The sequence below is a fragment of the Lutjanus erythropterus genome, chromosome 16 (genome assembly GCF_056507025.1).
Source record: "Lutjanus erythropterus isolate fLutEry1 chromosome 16, fLutEry1.hap2, whole genome shotgun sequence".
Classification (NCBI taxonomy): domain Eukaryota; kingdom Metazoa; phylum Chordata; class Actinopteri; order Lutjaniformes; family Lutjanidae; genus Lutjanus; species Lutjanus erythropterus.
In genome coordinates, this window is record NC_139332.1 from 31,354,737 (window position 1) to 31,376,128 (window position 21,392).

The 21,392-nt window shown below is 39.5% G+C and overlaps 1 protein-coding gene across 1 annotated transcript in view; it reads left to right on the forward strand.

The window, feature by feature from the left end:
- Positions 1-21,392, forward strand: part of macf1a (microtubule actin crosslinking factor 1a) — a 261,734-nt gene that overhangs the window by 138,805 nt on the left and 101,537 nt on the right. Inside the window, exons 11-35 of the mRNA XM_084739932.1 lie at positions 158-285; positions 1,146-1,239; positions 1,957-2,111; positions 2,828-3,131; positions 3,769-3,897; positions 3,986-4,063; positions 5,700-5,861; positions 6,145-6,249; positions 6,771-6,866; positions 7,423-7,548; positions 10,469-10,621; positions 13,978-14,132; positions 14,508-14,634; positions 14,757-14,940; positions 16,063-16,229; positions 16,691-16,869; positions 16,998-17,136; positions 17,245-17,438; positions 17,699-17,858; positions 18,073-18,156; positions 18,285-18,392; positions 18,531-18,629; positions 18,819-18,941; positions 19,080-19,171; positions 19,596-19,731. Of these exons, the coding sequence (XP_084596058.1) occupies positions 158-285; positions 1,146-1,239; positions 1,957-2,111; positions 2,828-3,131; positions 3,769-3,897; positions 3,986-4,063; positions 5,700-5,861; positions 6,145-6,249; positions 6,771-6,866; positions 7,423-7,548; positions 10,469-10,621; positions 13,978-14,132; positions 14,508-14,634; positions 14,757-14,940; positions 16,063-16,229; positions 16,691-16,869; positions 16,998-17,136; positions 17,245-17,438; positions 17,699-17,858; positions 18,073-18,156; positions 18,285-18,392; positions 18,531-18,629; positions 18,819-18,941; positions 19,080-19,171; positions 19,596-19,731 (3,477 nt within the window). The remainder of the gene's footprint in view (positions 1-157; positions 286-1,145; positions 1,240-1,956; positions 2,112-2,827; positions 3,132-3,768; positions 3,898-3,985; positions 4,064-5,699; positions 5,862-6,144; positions 6,250-6,770; positions 6,867-7,422; positions 7,549-10,468; positions 10,622-13,977; positions 14,133-14,507; positions 14,635-14,756; positions 14,941-16,062; positions 16,230-16,690; positions 16,870-16,997; positions 17,137-17,244; positions 17,439-17,698; positions 17,859-18,072; positions 18,157-18,284; positions 18,393-18,530; positions 18,630-18,818; positions 18,942-19,079; positions 19,172-19,595; positions 19,732-21,392) is intronic.

Here is a 21,392-nt window from a genome sequence, read left to right on the forward strand (position 1 = left end):
TGATGTGACTTACTGCTCATAGATATAACTCTGATGTTATATCTGGAGGATATTAATGGAGTTTGTTGGTGTTTCACAGTGTGTGCACCTCCACTGAAGCCTGATGTTCAATATTTACTCAGTGTGTGTGTGCGCGTGTGTGTGTCTGTGTGTCCAGGTGTGGATAGAGTTCGGTCGTATTAAGCTTCCTCAGGGTCTCCATCCCAATGACCTGGAGGAAGAGTGGGGCAAACTCATCCTGGAGATGCTGGAGAGAGAGAAGGCCCTGCGGCCAGCTGTGGAGAGGTGCACACAAACACTCATTCACACACACACATGTGAAACAGCTCACAAAACTCACAGTTTGAACAGTATCGCAGTTTTTAATCACAGATCAGATTCACTCTGATGTAGCCCCTACTCTGTCTTTAGTTGCCACTCCACGTTATGATAAATATAATGATAATAATAATATTAATAATAGCACACTATGTAATAATGCTATAGCCTAACTATTTCACAGTACCACAAATGTCATCTACACAGTCATTACCCTCTCCCTCTTTGGACTAGGCAGAAACCTGTTTGTTATTATTGTTTCTTTTGATAGTTATTTATATTTGTGTATAGTTTAATGCTGTATAGATATTCAACCAGTTTCTTCATTTTAGTGTAGTTATCCAGGTTTAGTAAAATGTAGAACAAGTATAAAACAGTAAAAATAGGTTGTCCAGCTGCTCTGAGGTCTTTGAACAGCTTTCTCCCCTGAAGTGGGTAATTAGACAGTAATGTGTAATATAACTCTTTTTTTAAAAACAAAACAAAACAAACAAAAAAAAAAAACAGTTTTTATAACATTGGTATAAAAAAAGTACTGCTACTGAAATCTTTTGAACAATACCAACTACAAACTACGTTGTATTACACACAAATCAATTTAAATGTCTACTCTCAGCAGGAAATGTGTAATTAAATCTCAAATGCTGTTGCAATGTCTTGTGTTCAATCGCTCAAGAGTGATTTTCAGGAAGATGCTCCTTTAACATCTGTGTTTGTGTGTGTGTGTGTGTGTGTGTGTCTGTGTGTGTGTGTGTCTGTGTGTGTGTGTGTGTGTGTGTGTGTGTGTGTGTGTGTGTGTGTGTGTGTGTGTGTGTGTGTGTGTTCAGGCTAGAACTGCTGCTTCAGAGGGCCAATAAGATCCAGAACATGGCTCTGGACTGTGAGGAGAAACTCACCCTTGCTAAGAACACACTCCAGGCTGTGAGTACTGAACCTCTCATATTTGATGTTCTTTTAATTTCCTCACACATACAAACACACACACACACACACATGGATCCTGGGGTTTATGTTGGATAAATGTTGGATAATTTGGTGTAGTCATTTACAATGTGTTAATGTGTACAAGCTGTAAAAGCAAGTGCTCCACTGGGACAATAAATACTTCCTCACCACTTACCCTGCTCTCTGCAAACACAGTCTCTGTTGCCTCTGTCTGGACACAGACTTATTTAAGCAGCATAAATGGTCGAGTTCCTCCGCCTTTGTCTCTGTCATGTTTATCTTTTTGAGCTCTGTTGCCAATCATCTGACAAGGACCATATTATTGTGGCCAAAATGATATTCATGATTATTTTGGGTGATATTGAGATTACTATTATTTATCGTGATTATTCATTGATTTTTTTAGGGACAAAATATTTTTTTCTACTCTGGACTGCAGTCACAATTTCCATGTTTTTTGTGTCCACATAGGTAATGTAATGTAACGCTCATTTGGTTTATTTATATTATGACTAAAGTAATCCTGCTGGTATTTGTTGCTGCTGTTTTCTTAATGCCTTCTTTGATTTCATTGTATTGTTTACTGACTCTTTAAATTAATCATTAAATCACAGAACTACACATAAGCCACGTTAGCAAATAAACACAAAAAGCAAAACCTCAAACTCAAACCATGCCTCCTCTGTCATCCAGGACATGTCTCGAATGGAGAGTGGCGAGGCAGTGCAGTGTGAGAGAGAACTGGCCTGTTACCTGCAGGACTGTGAGTCTCTCATCAGACAACTCAACCAAGAGCTCAAAGTCCTCCGAGATGAGAAATACTACCAGGTGGAGCAGCTGGCGTTCAGGTGAGTATGGAGTGAAAGACTGATGGTGTTTGCTTTGATTGTGTAGAGGTCACTTGTCCGATTTACTCAAATGTTGCACGAATGAAGGGTTCAACTCTGTCAAAGTGGTCGTTGTGTAATCAATTATTATAATCGAGACAATTATCAGGAATACAAACAGCTCATTATACGTCATTACGGGTCAACAAGTTGTATTGTGTTTGTCATTAAATCCCATAATTATCCACTGCAGTTAATATGTTGTGCCGTTTATTGAGTGTATGAATGTGCTTTGATAAAAATCTGTGCTGTGAAAAAATGTTGAGAGAGAAACTCTCATTCTGTGGCTCATCTGCATGCTGCTCCAAGAGTTTTAGACTCTTGTCATGAAACTTAATGAAAAAGCGATTTTGAACAACTGACATTTTGTGGTGCCTTTTTACGCAGCTATAGACTTAGAAATGCACTCTAAAAGGAATATACCATTCAAGACAATTAAATGGACAGGGAAATCTGAATTATGTGACCCCTTTTACTCTCAGCATTTTGCCCACATACCTCACAGAAAACAGTCTGGTCTTTTTTTAATTCTCCTGTAATTTAACCTTTTAAGACAGTTGCTGAGATGGTACGGTAGTTGATTTTGAGGCATTCTGCGTTTATCGTAGGTGACTTTAAGAGAACTGACAGAGCCATCTCCCCTCCAGTAACTGAATATTGTTGTCTCACATCACCAGAGTGTCCTGCCTTCAAGAGGAGCTGGTCTCCCTCAGACTGCAGTGCTCCAGTGTCTACAGGAAAGGCCACTTCTCGCAGGCCCTGGGCAGCACTGGGGCAGAGCACCCGAGCCAGAGAGCCACAGACAGCGGCCTGACGCTGGGACAGACACTGCTGGGAGCTGTGGGCGCTGTGGGAGCAGTCGGCGCTGCGCTCCTGCGGCGACCCATGGCTCGCTCCCAGCTGGTAGCCATGTCCTCATCAGAGGATGAAGGAAGCCTGAGGTTCATCTACGAGCTGCTTGGATGGGTGGAGGAGACGCAGGTCAGTCTATAACACTGAAACTTCAGGATGCAACTCACAATTGTGTAATTAAGAAGAAATAGCGGGAAAAATGCCCATTACAGTGTCTCGAATGTCTTCAAATATATTGTTTGTCAGATGCATTTGTAACAGGGACATGAATCATTACTGGTAGTAGTGTTTAAAACATAGAGCTGAACAGTTTCTTTAAATTTGATGATGTCAGGTTGTCAAAACAAAGACATCTCAAACAATATCAACTTGCATTAAATATGACATAATTGACTGAATGGCACTTTATGATAACAATCATAAACATTCATAGTCAAGTCTGTCATGTTCATAACAGGTTTAATGTCATGGTTATGACAGTGTAATGACAGTCTTAACAATCCTTCAAATTAAGCATTACTAATGGAACATTATGGAAAATCCTTTATATTTAGGGGCTGAAATGGGATTCATTCATCTGATTTAATAAAATATGAAACAGTAAGTGGTTAATCAGAATTAATGTTACCATAAAAATATTAAATTTACATTTAGAATGCATTTCAAGACTGAAGTGTCAAGAAAATAAATGACTTTCTATGGGGTAAAATGTTTAAACATTTTATTTGTTTAAAGCTGTGCTGATCTTTGTTCCTGTGTGTTTCAGGATCTTTTGGAGCGCGCTGAATGGGGCGCAGACCTTCCCTCCGTAGAAAACAACCTTCAAGAGCACAACACCATACACACTGCAGTGGAAGAGCTAATGAGCAGCCTACAGGAGGCACGCAGCTACGAGGTACACACACATCATTTATACATGAACACAGACATGTTTCTGCTGAGAGTTAAGGTTTGTGATGAAGCATTACTGTCTTTTCCTTCAGGCTAAAGTTTCTCCCAACTTCAAGAGCAACTACTCTGAAACCCTGGCCAAGCTGGAGCACCAATACTGCAAACTACTGGTCAGTTCCACATAAAGAACGGTTCTATGTGTATGTGTGTGTGTGTGTTTGTGAAACACATGTCTTTGTTTCTCACTTCACCCCCTTCCTCCGTTAATCCCATTAGGCCATGACAGGACTCTCATGCTAAGAACACAAAATTATGCATCTGCTCTCTTCTTACCCCTTTACCCCAAATCCCCCCTCTGTCTCTTAATTTCTTTGTCTCCTCTTGATTCTATTCTTGCCTCTTAATACATTTTTGGTTTTTCATTTGTTATTAATTCCTAAAACTGTATGTATGCACACTTACTTGTGAAATTTACTTTGTATTTTCTGATTAAAATGACCTTTTGCTTCTCCCTAGATTTGGTTACATGTTCACTCTTAGAGCCTTTTGTTCTCTCAGTTTAGTGACAGTCTTATGTGTGTGAGCTCACAAATGCACGTGCAACAAAGCAACTTATATGAAAATATTACCTCAGAAAAAATAAATAAATGTTTAATCCCTTAGGCATAAATGTACCAAAAGAGATGGGAAAGAACTTAATTCAATCCAAATGGCCCATATGGAAATATATAGATAAATTTTACTATCCAAAATATAATCTATTTGACAGTGAGACACATTATCCTGAGCAAATTTGTAAATTTATAATATGAAACTTGTATAGTATGGGAGGTTAAAAGTACTTTATATGACAGTAAACTCCACAGACAATATCCTTAGTAGATATCTGTAAAATTTGTTGGGCAACCATTAGTGAAACTGAAATATTGCACGTATTGTATAAAAAATTACAACCATAATATGGAGCATATATGGAAAACATAATTAGCCATGCATTTATACTACTTAAAAACTCAATCTGACTCATACTTAATTCTTAAATGTATTTTGTATGAGAAAAAGTGGCCACTTTCACAAGTAAATCATAGTATAAGACATATAAGTCTTAAAATACATATAAAACAGAAGTTTTTCAATTTCTTTCCTATATGGGGGAAGTATAGATGTTAGTGATTTCCAAACTATTTCTTGGAATATATACTATTTCATTTTTTCTAAGTTTTAACTTACCACATAATATTTATGATTGATGATATTAAAGTTATCAGAACTCATAAAACAAAACCGGGGGATTCAAATAACGTCTTATTCTGAATGTATGTGACCTAATTAAACAAATTTTATGCTGTATTTGGTGACCTGTCATATTAAAATTGGAACGTATCTTGTATCTTGTTATTGGTACGAATAATCTTGTGTGTTGATCACAGTTGGTTGGCCATCAGAAAATTTTTGGATTTCAAATTGGGCTCTGGCATTCTTTAGTTTGGGAATAACTGGGGTAAAGAAATTATATATTAGAAAATATGTTAAAAGATTTTTACTGACATAAAAGCTCATATAAAAATGGTTCAATTAGTGCCTGTAATTCACATTCACATGACTTTTCTGCACTCTTTGCTATTAGTTGTCTGGAAAGTTTGTCTCCACAGTGCTTTATTCTGCTTAAGACTGTCCGCAAAAATCTCTATAAATGCACCAAAACCAACAGAATAATACAAATAACCAGAGAATAGATGAAGTTTTTTTATTTCTCTGCACTGCTGATCAGCCTGACGATGATGTTTGTTTGTGTGGTTGCCATAGGAACATTCGTCATGGCGCCTGCGGAGCTTGGAGAGCCTACATGCATTTGTATCACACTGCACCGAGGAGCTGATCTGGCTCAATGAGAGGGAGGAGGAGGAGATCGCCTTTGACTGGAGCGACAACAACCCCAACATGAATGCCAAGAGAGAATTATACAGTGTGAGTGGAGGAAGAGGGGTGAACACAAGTCATAAAACACAAACTATAGACCACAAACTCCTAGAAGTTACAGAAAAAAGGATGATCTTGTACCTCTCATTGAAAGAAAAACAGCCATATACAAAACAAGTTCCTTTAAGTCTCTACAAATCACAGTTATCTCCACACACTAGAGCTCAAAATGAAAGTATTGTTTACTTGCACAGCAACACTATTTTTGCCTCAAACCAGTACTATAATCATCCTTTAATCTACCATCCTTCTTTTCCTGTTGTGTTTACAGGAAATGAGGTTAGAGCTGGATGAAAAACAGAAAGTGATGCGGTCACTCCAAGAAACAGCGAACCGTCTGTGTCAGGAAAACCACCCAGCCAAGCAGACCGTGGAGGTGAATCTATGACTTTATTCAGTCAGACTGAATGACCTTTAAAGATGTTGGATTTTGCCTCTGTGACTCACTCGGGGAAACAGTTGAACCCAAATGTTTTTGTTAAAATGTTCCTTAATTCACTTGACTGTGCACTTCAAGATATTTTGTTTTGTTTTTCTTTTTTGTTTTCATTTTGTAAAAGTCTGTAGATGGAAATTGGATTAAAAAACTGTGACCTTTTGTAAACCACTTTGGCAAACACTATGAATTTCTAATAATGTTAACCATGTGCAATATAAACACTGAATGAAAACTACTGTATACTTGGAATGACTATACTTTGTATTGGCATACTGGTCACAAGATCATACTGTTACATACAGTTGAAAACAAGAAAGGCCAGAAAATGATGATGATCAACCTTCCTGTTAAATCACCCTGTAACTCCCCGTGGAAGCTTGTACTGTATGTAACTGCAGTGTGACAGTAACATTTGTATTCTCTCTTCCCTCCGTCTCCATCCTTCTGCATGTTATCAGGCTTACAGTGCAGCCCTGCAGACTCAGTGGCAGTGGGTGAACCAGCTCTGTGTGTGTGTAGAGCAGCATCTCAAAGATAACACAGCATACTTCCAGGTGAGGCCACTAACCAGGCGCACGCATCTTTTCTCATGAGCAGAGAACCGAGCTTTCAAGAGAGAATTAAAAATGAATCTGCAGAAATGGCAGGACAGTTGGCATACAGTTAAGTTGTTGTTGCAATTTCACAGTATTTCTCACCTGATCCACATAATGACCTCTTTTTTTTTTGCAAATGTCCTCCTTGTCTTATGTTGAGAAGTACATAATATGAAGTATATAAAGTGAGTCTTTATAATGATTAAAAAGAATATGTTTGTATTACTTGTCTGATAGCACAGGCCTCTGGCTGCAAACACATGATGCCCAGTTTATACAAACAGTTCTCTAAACATTTTCCTCAATAATTTTTCACCCAAAGCTGCGACGGGCAACTCTGGAGAAAGATAGTTGATGGTTAAGTCTCATTCCCAGGTCGTCAGATACCAACGTTTTGGGTCACGATGCTTGTTGCAGCTTTAACTGTTCTACAAAACGTAATTCATGTTCACTGTCCTCTACAGCTTTCTGTGGAAAACATTCTCATGGTTTCATCTCTCTCTTTTTTTGTCAGTTTGTGAGTGATGCTCGGGACTGTGAGTCGTATCTGCGACAGCTCCAAGAAACCATCAAGAGACAGTACACCTGTGACAAGAACAGCAGACTGAGCAAACTAGAAGACCTGCTGCAGGACTCAATGGTATCTGCCCCCCTTCGGTCATCCTTTGTCATCCTCTGTTTTTATCTTCTCAGTTCTCAGTGGTACAACTCTAAGCACAATGCTGGCAACCACCTCTTTAATTCACATGTCATATACAACATTCTGTTAGCCCTCAGATGTTTTCCTTGACTAACTAGACCCACAGTGACTAATATGCGGACCATGGTCTGTGTCCAATTCCAGATCCATGACCAATTAATGAAATTATTGAGAAATTCTTAAGTCTTGATGGAATGTTTCTATTTTAACCAGCACTGCTTTTCTTTTTCTGGTTTAGCAGTCCAAGAAACTTGCAGACCAATCGCAGGCGTTGTAATTCAGCACACGTGATGCTTCTCAGCCAATCAAATCTGAAAGACACAGAAAGATGAGACAAGACAAGACATAAGAGAGTCAAAGAAAAGTTATTTCACATGGTGGGCTCTGAAAAGAGAAAAGTTTCATAGAAGAAAATTGCAGATTGCAGACAAGAGAAGTTGATTGAAGACAAGTGTTACCCAAATTCATCAGCCATATCAGTGCTCTTAAAATTACAAGCAGCAAAGATTTTTATCATTTGTTATGGATTCACAGGACATACTGTATTTATATGTATATAAATAATTGATGGATGTTAAGTCTTATTTTTATACTGCTTACTGCGTTTTTTCAGGTTTAGAAGACATTCTGCCACCTTGTGTGCACAGAGCAAATCTGCACATGACGAATGACGAGGAAAAAAAACCCTGCATGATATGGCCATATTCTAAAGATTTAATAGGACAGGAGCAACAGAGACCTGCAGTAGCTGAAGTGGTAGCATACCATTGTCCTCTTGATCGTGGTGCTCTGCCTCAGGCAGCTGCAGCATGCCACACAACAGGGTGAAGTAATCTGTTACTGAGTAGCTTCGCTGAATCATCCCTCCTGTGGCACATTTGTGAGGCTGCCATCTTCACACCTACCTTTATACACACACACACACACACACACACACACACATATGCACACACACACACACGTCTGAGTTCAAACAGATGGCAGAGTTAGTGTGGGCAACACTCCACAGGCCAGAGCAGTGAGCGTGTCTTCCCGATAAATAGGTGTATTCATTTGTCACACACAGCTGCTCTGTGTGCACTCAGCTCTGTTACATAAAGTATGTGGCTATAATCACATGCAGCATAACAGTGTTTACATCTGTGTGTGTTTTGGTTCCGTCTGCCTGCCTCTGTTTGTGCGCGTGTGTCGCTTTCCAGTTCCAGTCAATGAAGTTTCCAGTTCACTGTGCTCCATCTCTCACTGGGAGGAGGAAGCTGATACTGTAGAATGCTTCAAAATGACTCTCATAATATCTGAAGAGAGGATATTAAAGCTGCCTTTTCACCTTTTGTCAGACACGGATTATGGTTAAGGAGCAGTTGTCAGATCAGACCTTGCCCTCTCCTCCGATTTATTCCGTTGTCCATCTTGTTCGCACTCTGTTACATGTCTTTTTTCACTTATATTAAATTACCTCTTCAGAAATGATTAGATTTCATAAGCACCTGCTGTCACTGAAGGTAGATAAAATATATCTTTGTAATTTGGTTCAAAATGTAATAATAAGGTCATCAGACCTAAACTGACTCAGCATTTCAGTGGCCAACCTCTTTATCCAAAATTTTATTGAGAAAACAAATTAAGTTGATGCTTCGCTAATGATGTTATTGTTCTCACAGTGACGGTTGTTGATGTTGTGGTGATAATCAGTTTGTAATTCTTCTTGCACCTACATTTTCATTTATCTCTGTATAAATTATGTTTCTTCCCAGCTTGTCGTTTGACTTGTTATATTAGTGCTGACTGCAGCGAACAACATCTCACTGTGAAATTCATTTCAGGGATGTAATATTATTTCCGCATGCCCCCCTCTTAGCTTCCCTCTTTTTATCTCACTCTGCCTCTATGTCTCCCCACTTTTACCTCTTTTACCTCTCTCCCTAACTGTATCTGTTTGTGTCTCTCTGCAGTTAAGCCTTAATGTCTCTCTCTGCTAAGGGTGAGACAGAAATGAAGCGTAATTGTACCTGTCAGGGTGAAGAGCACATCTTTAAATGTTTAATGGTTAGCGCTCAAGCTAACTCAAGCAGTAGAGTCCACTCATCTCAGGGGCTACAGGCTAATAGGTTAAAGAAATCAAAGATTTTTTTTTGGCATTATACTAAGGTGCAATAAAATTGCGAATGGCTTCTCTCTGTGCATTAGAAAAATATAAACATATAAAAATATAAATCGTACAAATGAAAGTAGAAACAGACAAACAGCAGAAATAGCAACAGCATTAAAATAAACTAAGACAGTCAACAGCAGTACCTCCGTAGCATCAGCATGATATTTTTAAAGGTCCAGTCCATCTTCATCCTTTTCCAGGTTCTTCAAGTTGAATCTGCTACTCAGCTGTTAGCAAAAAAAACAGTGACACAGCGCTGGTGCTCTTCCCTCCCTCAACCAAGAGCTTTACATGTAGCAATGTCGTCATGCAGAAACCTACATGAGAAAATATTTTTAGAAGAGCCTGAGAGAATAGCACTCTGACATGTGCCAAAATTTGATTATTCAGATTTTAATGCATGAAAAAAAAGAGCAAATAAGTAAATGAATAATGGACACGCCCTTTAAAATCAGCGTCCGCCTATAATCTGTCTGTTTATGTATACAGTCTATCAAAAGAAGTCACAGTGACTGATAATGTGACTCACATTCTGATGAGTTAAACCCTTTCTGACATAGATAACAGACTTTCGTACAAAATGATGGACAGACTTTTAAACTGATACACAGGGTCTGTAAAAAGTAATCATTGTGCCTTGATGACTGCATAGAACATGAAGTGATTGACATGAATGTCTAATTATTGATGATTTTCTCTGTCGTGTAGGAGGAGAAGGAGCAGCTGATTGAGTACCGGAGTACGGTGGCGAGCTTGGTGGGCCGGGCCAAGACGGTGGTCCAGCTCCGCCCCCGCAGCGCAGACAGCACCCTGGGAACCACAACGCCCATCAAAGCCATCTGTGACTACAGACAGATAGAGGTATGGGACCCACCGTGTATTAGGCTTCATGAACATGCTGGTCTGCAGTTTTCTTTCTCACAGAAATAAAACTTACTGTCACTTTCTGAGACTGAAAACTTAGAAATCTGTTTGTCTAGTTGAGCTAAAATAAGCCAGTCTTTGCTCTTGGATGCTTGTGTTGATAAAAGTTTATATGAGGAACTCTTTGACTACCAGGACAAGGTTTTGTATCCTGTTTAGTTCCAGCTCACCACTGACCTCACCACTGTATTGTTTTAACCCTCACCACCAACCGCCTCCACTCTGCCCTGCACTTCCTCTCCAAACCCCTGCCACAGCCACTTTGTGGCTGCTCTATTTTAGCTGCATCCTGGACATTCCTTTGTCTTTAGATTGATGAGTATGTCTACACAAACTCTTTTCTCTGCCTAGATGGTCCCTACTGATGAATAGATTGCTGCAGTGGATTTTTTTTTTTTTTGGTAACTGCTCCAACTGTTTTCACTTCATTTTAACTGGCAAGTACAAATAGCAGTACTCAGTTTGGAAGCTGAATCAGCAATAGATGATCTTTGCCTTCGAAAAATCTGTGACTGGATCTTTGTCAAAGCCCCAGAATAGCCCAAAGTTTTGTATTGTTTTCCCTCTCAGTGCCACTTCTACAAAACACACATAGAAACAAGTGAAGTCTCTCTCTTTCAGCCTCTCACTCTCAGCTGTGATGTCCTCAGGGAATCTAAAAGCCAATCAATTATACATCTGCCTCATCCCCTTTGCGGACTCAGTTGAAAAGGACCTAGCACTCCCGCAGGGTGGACACGCTGCTGCTGCCCCTTATGCTGCTATTTTTAGTTTGCTGTGTTAGATTCTTCAGGGTCAATTTGTTCACTGAAGCATACTGTATGTGAGGTGTTGTATCCAGGTGAAGAAGGAAGGTGGTTTGGTCATCTACTGCATCACTGATCTAAAAAAAAAGAAAAAAAGGAAAATACAAGCTGCCACAGAGCTGAAAGTTACACTGAAACAAATCAGTGTGTGCTGATATTCACCAAACGTCTGGACAAACGTGCACATGACCAAAAGTAATCTTTCTCTCCTTCACTTTCCTGTGTCTCCTCCTCTCTCCATACCCTCATGTACCTTTTTTTGCCTCTCCCTTCTCACTCCCTTCTCGTCCTCCTCCTCCTCTTCCTTATCCTCTCCCCCATCCTCTTCCCTTCTTCTCGTCTGTCGGCTGGGCTGGCAAGACAAACGTTCAGGTATAGCTGCCTATATTCTCCCTCTCTCACCTCAGATTCTTACACTGCACACACTGCACTGCCCTGGTTGCTCCTCTCTTATCACCTGATTCCTGGTTTTACTGTCAGTAAAGTAACATGCGGTCACTGTGAATTTGATACCAGCCCCTGTAGGTTTCTCAGAATAAGATTAGTTAAACAGTAGGTGTGTATGAACTGGGTCTGTTAATCTTCTTTTCATTGGATTTTTCTACCCTGAAAAAAAATTGGAAATGGGAAAACTGTTTCTTTTAATTTTGCTAACTATATAGAACTCATACAAAGTACTTAAACAAGCAGGTCAACCACAAAAAATCCAATCTTCCCCACAATTAAATGCTAAATTGTGGCTATTTTAAAAAATCTTATCAAAATCTGAGCCAGACAGATTAACTTTGTGCACATGGCAACCTTTTGTGTCTTATTTGCAACAGTAGCACGAATCCCAGCAGGACAAATGTGCTCTTTCTCAAAATTTGAGGGTGGTAACAAAAACACAAATAAAGTAGTACATGGCAAGGGCTTCTTACTTGACAGCCCAATGACAATGTAACTGTCTTTAAAGGGACAGTTCACTCTAAACTCAAAGCACATATTTTTCCACTTACCTGTAGTGTATTTATCATCTAAATTGTTTTGATGTGAATTGCTGAGATGTCTGCCTCCTCTTTAATATAAAAGGACTAGATGGCACTCAGCTTGTGATGCTCAAAGCGCCAAAAACAAGTCCTTCAAGAAATCATGACCTAGTTACTCAGGAAAATCCACAGAAATAGTGACCGATATTTTCCACAGTTTTTTTGTCATTTCATAGGTCAGACGGATTAATTGACAGTAAAAGTAATCATTGGTTGCTGCCCTAAATAAAATACTTCCTACATTAAACTGTTCACCAGGTCTGTGGATTATCTTGAGTAACTGGGTCATGATTTTTGGATGTATTTTTGATTTTGGTGTGAACTTCCCCTTTCATGAAGTAGGCTGCTCTATTAAATGAAGACAGCGAGGACAGGAGAAAGATAGTAGACACTGTTTCTTCACTGTGTCCGCCATTTATTTAGTCTCCTGTTGTACATTTGAATACGTTCATACTCTCAACAGGTGAAAAGTGAGGATAAAATTAATTTCAAGAAAGTTGATAAGGGCAGGTGGCAATCAGTGAGCTGAACTGAACTGAACTGAACTGAACTGAACTTAACACAGTCCATGCCTCTGAGGCTCATTCAGTCAGTCAGATGATAACAAGTCACAGCTTTAAGCTTTAATCTACATTTCATGTATTTACTGTATGTGCATAGCTTTGCATTATTGATGTATTGATGTGTGTGTGTGCAGGGTAGGGGTGAGAGAGGGTGGCGGGTGGGGGAGGCAGTACAGTGGTAGCCTTTAATGCGCAGCTCTAAAACTCTTCTCCACAGTCATGGCTTCGCCTTGTGTTTATTTTAGAGCTGATTCTAATCTCAAACTCTGTTTTTGTCCTGCGCTGGGGTTCTTAAAATCACCATGTCAGTAATGGTTTTCCCCTGTTGGTGAACTGCTGCTCAAGGTGCATTTGTGAAACCCAGCCCAGGTATTAATATTTGCTGCTTTCACAATAAAAGCTTTCAGTTTAGAGGTGCAAAGCAGCTTTCAGTCCACATGTCGAGGACTCTAATGTCACATCATTTTAGGGCTTCTGCTAACATCATGAAGTTCATGAATGTTTGCATTTTGTGTTGCATTCTGAGTTTGTTGCTATCAGCTTTTGGTTTACATGTTTTCTCTACTCCCTCCTCTTACTTTATTCCCCTTTTTCATCTGATTTCTTCTCCATTCATCCTGTCTTCTAACCGCTGTCATTTTTTTTTTTCACCTCTGTAATACCCTGACTGTTTTTTAATTTTCACTCGTACTTTTCCCATCTTGTTCTTCATGTTCTCTTCCTCTGTTCCCTTCCTCATTCCCAACATCTGTCATTCCATAACCTCCATTCCCTGTTTTCTTTTCTCTTTTCCTTCATCTCCTCTTTTTCCCCTCAATTTGTGCTCCATCTATCCTCCATCTATCCCTCTCTTTGTTCTTTTTTTGCATCCATCTTGCACCCCTTCCTGCTCTTAGATAACAATAAGCCGAGGTGAGGAGTGCGTGCTGGAGGACAACTCTCAGAGGACCAAGTGGAAGGTGATCAGTCCGACAGGGAATGAGGCCATGGTCCCCTCAGTGTGTTTCACCGTCCCGCCTCCGAATCAGGAGGCCATTGATACAGCCAGCAGGTGAGAGACAAACTCTATAAATTTTTAAAGTCACTTTTTCATCTCATTTCATAATCAAAAACTTTGACTCTTTTAGAAATTTCATAACACAGTGGATGGATATTATCCAGGGTTGCTACAGGTCCTTAAGAAGTATTAAATAGTCTTAAATTCTGTTTGAGAACATCTTAAATATGTATTTATTGAATGGTCTTCAGTTCGCTCCAAGCCAGATGCCTCTGTCATGTTGTTACATTATTTTTTTTTTAATGTATTTAGACAAATGAGCTTACAACTTATGTATTTTCTCAGATGTGTACACCTATATTTTCACAATTGATGTTTATTTTTATTGCAAAATTGGCCTAATATGTTCATGTGTGTGTGCATGTGCAGGGCAGAGCAGTTGTACCAGAAGGTCATGTCTCTGTGGCATCAACTGCATATAAACATGAAGAGCGTGGTGTCTTGGCACTACCTGCTCAAAGACATCAGAACTGTCTCTGGATGGAACCTGGACACGGTGAGACTCAGTGTCTTTGTGTGTGTGTGTGTGTGTGTGCTCTTCTTTTTTATTCTGTTATGTTTCTTTGCTTTTCTTCTGCTCTTCGTACTGAACGTCTCCGTCTGCGTGTCACCTGTCAGGTTCGTTGTCAGACTCCGGCAGAACGGCAGCAGGTCCTGGGTCACCTGGAGTCCCAGCTGGCCGACTTCCTGTCTGACAGCAAAGAGAGCGCTCTGTTCACGCCGGGCGAAAGACGAGATCTGGAGAAAGAGGTCCAGCAGGCGCAGCAGCACTGCCAGGACCTGCTGCTCAACATGGAGACAGGTGAGACAGGATGGACAAAATATATCCACACTGATAGAAACACACTTCTAAACATTCATACTGACAAATACCAGTGGTCGCATGTAACTAAGTACATTTACTCAAGTTCTGCACTTGATTAGTTGAAGCCCTAAGTAAAATTTGATGTGCTTGTATTTGGTATTTTCTTTTCATGCTAATTAATACTTCCTATGTAATACTCCACCACATTTAAGAATAAATAATCAATATTATACTGAACTACATTTATCTGATAACTTTAATTACTAGATACTTTAATTACTAGTCATTTTAATGTTTAAAGTTTTGGAACATACAGGTTTGTCTTGTTAAATTAATAATTAAGTACACATGGAAGAGAAACAAATTCTCATCCTTTCCAACAGACATTAAGTCTGAATTATAAATCAGTCACAAGAAATCATAGTAAACTGGACTGTTTCATCATACATGGTCATATGTGAATAATCCCTCTTAATAGTCATGATTCATTATCAGAATGACCTTCTTAAATTATGTATTTGTTTTTTTATCCTGTCCTTTGACACTTTAAATTCCAAGAAAATTGGGTACTAAAAAGCATTTCACATTCTCTGCGAGGGGATTTTCCACTTTCCACTTTTCCACCACGTTTACACTCTATTCTATTCTGTTTCTTCACGATCTTCCTAGCTTAGGCACACACCATTCATTTATGGTTCCTTAAATAGCTGAAGATCCTGTTCTTCAAACAGCGTCCCTGCTGAGCACTGAACCACAGTCTGATCAAACTGAAGCAAAACAATGGCTCGGTGTCAGACTGACACTCTACACAGCAGGGTAACATCCTGAACTCTGAAAAAATGCCTGTTCATCGGAAAAATGTGAATCAGTATTTTGGCCTGTGAAAAATTAATTACTTAAATATGTTGCATGATGATGAAGTTCAGCATGGAATCATACAAAATAAAACATGTCAGAGAATGATATTAATCTTCATTTTATTATCTCTGAACAGTGAATATTGTGACACTGAATAAAAGAAGCAAATGGCTGCAGTGATACTGTTACTGTCACTGTTGCTGTTAATGCTCAAAATAACTCTTCTTTCTTCTCGTCTTTCTGTTTTTTTTCTCTCTCCAGTGGAAAAGGATGAGTCAGTTTCTCGTTCGTACCTGTCAGAGCTGCAGAACGTCACCCTTCGCCTGAACGAGGCCGAGCAGAGACTGATGAGGGGAATCGAGACTCCGCCCCCCACTCGGCTGTCAGGTGACAGTGCTGACAACACGGTCCAGATTGCAGAGCAAGAGGTCAGTTTGAGCCCCATCTGGTGGTTGAAATTGGCAATAACACCCCTTTATAAAGTTAATATTGAGTTTTATCAGTGGATGCTTCTTGAAAAATATGGACTGGAGAGTTTACTGTTATACACTGTCATATGTATTAAGGGCTAAAAAACTTAAAGGAAATCTTTTAAATTCTGATGAAATACACATCAAAAAAGTGATTGTTTTTATTTTACTAATGGTTATGGTTAACCTGCCTTAATAGGCCTAATCAAGGTTTTGTAAATGTTAATATTTGTGGAGGTATACCAAAAACCAAAACTCTGAAAAAAAGATGTATTGAAAAAAGGAGCAACAGAAGACTGTCGTGTCTTCAGTGCTAGTAAATTAATCTTATTTTGTAAAAGTCATCTATCTTTTAGTCTCTAATTAAAACCTAATACTTACCCCCTCATTTACCTTCTATTTCCACTTTCCTCATCTAGAAGCTGCAGTCAGAGTTGGACAGCCTGCGCTCCAGTTTGGGCGACGTGTCTCGTCGCTGCATCAGTTTCTTTGAAGAGAAGCCAACATCCTCCAGCGTGCCCGTCCTCCGGTCTGAACTCAATCAGGCTGTGGAGAAGATAGACAAATTGCACAACCTCTCATCTGTCTACCTAGAAAAGTTAGTGAGCTTTTTCTCCCTCAAACATGTACAACCATTCTTTTTATTGGTTTATTCAGAAATACACTTGAATGCTTCACTTACCAAGTGTAACATTATTTACTTCTCTTTACCTTTTATCTCCTCAGGTTAAAAACTGTAGACATCCTGTTACATAATCTGGATGAAGCTGAGAGCCAGGTCAGGAAATACGAGAGCAGGCTAAGTGAAGAAGACATTGTTCCTGCCGACACGACGGCCATTAAAAACCTCAGAGATCAGCTAGGGGTAAGAAACACATTATCACATATACACCTATTATGACAAGTGACAGAAAAATGTTGAGAAACAATTTGACGACTAACTTTTGTTCTGTATCTGATTGTCACTTTCCAGAAGTGGCAGGCTGAGCTTGCCGAGCAGGAGAACATTTTCCAGTCTCTGCAGTCGGAAGTAGCTCGGGCCAAGGAGGCGGGGTCTAAACTCAGCAGACTCCACCCAGACCGCAGCCCTGAGCTGGAACGCTACCAGGACAGAGCCAATCAGATGGCAGATAGGTGGAGCGGCATCAAGAGACAGATGGAGACACGGTGAGCAAGAGAGGATAAAGATGAGAGAAAATATTTAAGGAAAAGAGGAGGAGGATGAATTATTACAAGTCCTGACAACATTTCAGCACTGAACTTGTGTTCTGATCTCTGATCATAAAGAGATAGACAAACTTGTAATAATCTATTTTCTCGCTTAAAAACATTCAAGTACACACACTGGAAATTAAACTTTGACTCCACTTAAAATAAATATTTTTGTGTTTTAAATGTTCTGAAAGTCTTTTTCTGTTTTATTGCAGACGAACAGATCTAGAAGCTCTGGGAACGGCCCTGCAGCAGTACAGAGACGGTCATTCTGCTCTGATCAACTGGATCGAAGAAACGACAGAGAGACAAGAAAACACACAACCTGGACAGAACGACAGCAAAGCACTGTCTGAACAGCTGGCCCAGCAGACGGTCAGTAACTCTGATTTCATGGACTATGATCTGTAGATTAATAAACTGAATGGATGGTTACCTGGAAGGACAATAATAAAATGAATGCTTTAGTCCATTTGTGGTAGAAATATTGGTTTTCATAGAATGCTGTAGAGCTGAAAAACAAAATGGAACCCACACATTGTATCTGACAGCCTGAAATAAATTGTTTTTGTCTGATTCCTTTCTTCAGGCATTAGTAGCTGAGATTGAACAGAACCAGACCAAACTAGATGAGTGTCAGACTCACTCCAAACAGTACTGCACCTCAGTGAAGGTAAGAGATTTTTCTGCATGGTTTTCAAATATAGTATGTCAATGGTCCAAATTATCACTGCGTTGATCTAGAATATGTGTAACTTTAACTTTAACTTACTTACATCTCACTGTTGCTGTATTCTGCAGGACTATGAACTACAGCTGATGACCTACAGAGCCTTCGTCGAATCTACACACAAGTCACCTGTCAAGAGGAGGAGGATGCACTCTTCCTCTGACGCCATCACTCAGGAGGTAAGTTATACTCTTTTCATAATTATCACTAGGTTTTTGAATATTAAGCTAATTCATCTATATGCAGTCCACTTTTTGTTGTGAACATAATTTACCATCATTAATGTCTTGTCATTGTTTCTGGGTGTTTCTCTACAGTTCATGGATTTGCGGACACGCTACACGGCCTTGGTCACTTTGACAACCCAGCATGTAAAGTACATCAGTGATGCACTGAGAAGACTAGAAGAAGAAGAGGTGAGACTTTATTTCACTATGTGTCGCTCTTTTGCTTGAAGTTGGAATTTGTGGTCAGATTAAATCACTTGCATAAAGTGAAAAGAATTTGTGTACATTATCAAGTAGAAAAAGAGAGCATTCCTTTAATGACAAAAAATGTTTTGAGATTTATTTTGTAAAACTTTTTTTTTTTTTCAATTTGTGCAGAAAGAGGTAGAGGAGGAGAAGCAGGCCAGAGTGGGCCAGGTTTCAGACCTGCTGGGCTGGGTTAAAGGCCTTCAGGGACGAGCTGGGGGTCCCAACGCTGAGTCTTCACTTGCTGCTCAGCAGGTACACCAGAAATCTGATCTTTTATAATCATCGTTCTACAGTCTTACACACTGTTGTTTAATTGAAACATTGAAATGGTAGTTAATGGAGGTTGTACTGTACTAAGCACCTCATTCATGTTTGATTTGTTCTCTAAAGGCCATCAGTGAACAGCTTGCAGCCAAGAAGGATGAAGTGGCTGAAGCCATAAGGAGCACACAAGTCTTCCTGCTGTCAAAACAGGCCAGCAAGTAAGTTCAGCTCACATGCATAGACACACGTTGCACATGCATCCCAAACACATTCAGTACACATACAGATTGACTTTCCCTGTGTCCTAGAAACTGGAACAGAGCAACACACATGGACTCTTCTCATGCTATAAAAGCAGCACATTCTCATGTAGGCGCTTGTGATGGAAGTTCTAAATTAATCTTTATGGGGAATCAGATAAAACCTCAAGGGCTGGATTTAAAATGGTCAGGTTAACAATAAAATACATGCATTTTTAAGCTTGTTTGACAAATTTATTGACTGAGCTGATTTTTCAATGATGTTTGGATCTGGAGAGATGCCCAACTTTAAAACCACTGAAATTTTAATGAAATTTATACAGACACATATTAAAAACATAAACCCTACCTGCTCTAACCTTCTCCCCCATGTCTTCTCCAGATTGTCCCCAGAGGAGCGTGCTCATGTAGAGGCTCAGCTGGATGAGTTGACGGCCACCTACAACCAGCTGTGTGACAGCTCCACCCAGCAGCTGCAGCAGCTGGAGCAACAACTGGCCAAAGAGGAGGAAAGAAAGGTAGAGTGGTTGAAGGGATGTGCAGAGATGGAGAGGTTCTACTGCAGATTTATGACAACAAATGTATTTTCGGCTTTTGCGGGCTTGACAAAATGTAATTGCGAAGGTACTTTCATGAAAATGTTGCTTTGAATACGCTTGCGAGCTAAGCGTGAGTTCATGTGTGGGCCAGCAAAAGTGTGTGTGTGTTGTACAGCATGTTGTGTGTTCACGGAGTGTGCATTTTTGACAAACATCCCCACGATTCACGACTCACTGACTTGGTTTGGTTTAACAAACATCACAAACCCTCTTCAGACGTGTATTCAGATGATCTGAAAGTGACATTTTCTATTTTTGGCACTTTCATTTGACCTCCTTCTTTGTCATTCAAGGACAAGTTACAAATATTAGAATAGATATTCGTACTTAATATATAAAATTTTTGGGGGTCATAAAATACTTCCACAGCCCACTTTTTTGTGGTCATATATTTTTTTATAAACTAACATGTACAGTAAAAAAGTGGGCTCAGAAGAATTCACTGGATGACACTGTCTGAATTGGGCCTTAGCATGGAGTGTTCCACTCTCACGTTGTTCTCCTAAAAGCCTGAAGTCATGTCATTAACTATCCCCACCCTAGTTTTTGCCATCTTCATCATCATTGTCATCATCATCAAAAAATACATCTGCTGAACTGCTAACATGGTTAATACATGGCCTTTGTGGTGCCACACTAGAACAGCACTGCCCAAGTCATGCTAGCAGTCAGGTAGAAGCTGTAGAACTCTGCTTTTCTTAGACCCATTGTTAGAAACAATTTTTCTTTTTTTAAGTAGATCCACATTTTACTGTCATCTCTGTAACTATAAAATAATATCATTTTACTTTTCTTTATGTGGTGGTAAAATAACTCCACTGCATAAAGTCAACATATTACATTTCAGTATTTATTTATGCTCCGCATCAAGTGTACCACATGTATACCTGTACAGACGATCAATGAGAATGACATTTACAATCAGCTCTCACTTGATCATTAAATTGTTCTCTCCTGGCTCATACAGTGTGGTACATCGGTCAAAAATGGATTGAATGTGTGTGAGAATTTCAGGTTTCAGCAGTCCGTGATGATAATTCTTATGTCTTGACAGCTGCACCTCATAATTGATTCGTATGTGAACATTTTATGTTTTTACAGGGGACTTTTATGTGACAAAAAAATACTCACTAAAGAATAGACATTTTTTAAAAGTCACTTTTGGTTTATAGTATAAGTGCACCAGAGGCCAGCTATGCAAAAACCCCACTTCACCATTTGAGCATGTTGTGTCCAGATCACAAGAGTGTGTGTGATGAGATTTTTTTGTGTTTGTTCTAATGCATACTATTAATGTGTGAAACTTTAAACCAGCGTTTTGCTTGAAAACCACTAACAGCAGCCAAAGGAGAATTGTGGACATCCAAGCTCTGAGCCGCGGATCAGAATGAGAGATAACAAGAAGAAAACAAAGCAGGGAATTTATAATCACACTAAATGTGCACCTGTTCAGTGTGTTAATGATTTAGATCAGTTTACTGTTAGTTTAAGTGGGAATCATAAGGTAACTCACAATACAATACTGTCACAATGTTTAGCCAATGATAATGAGTGATTACTGTGATACACGATAAATTGCA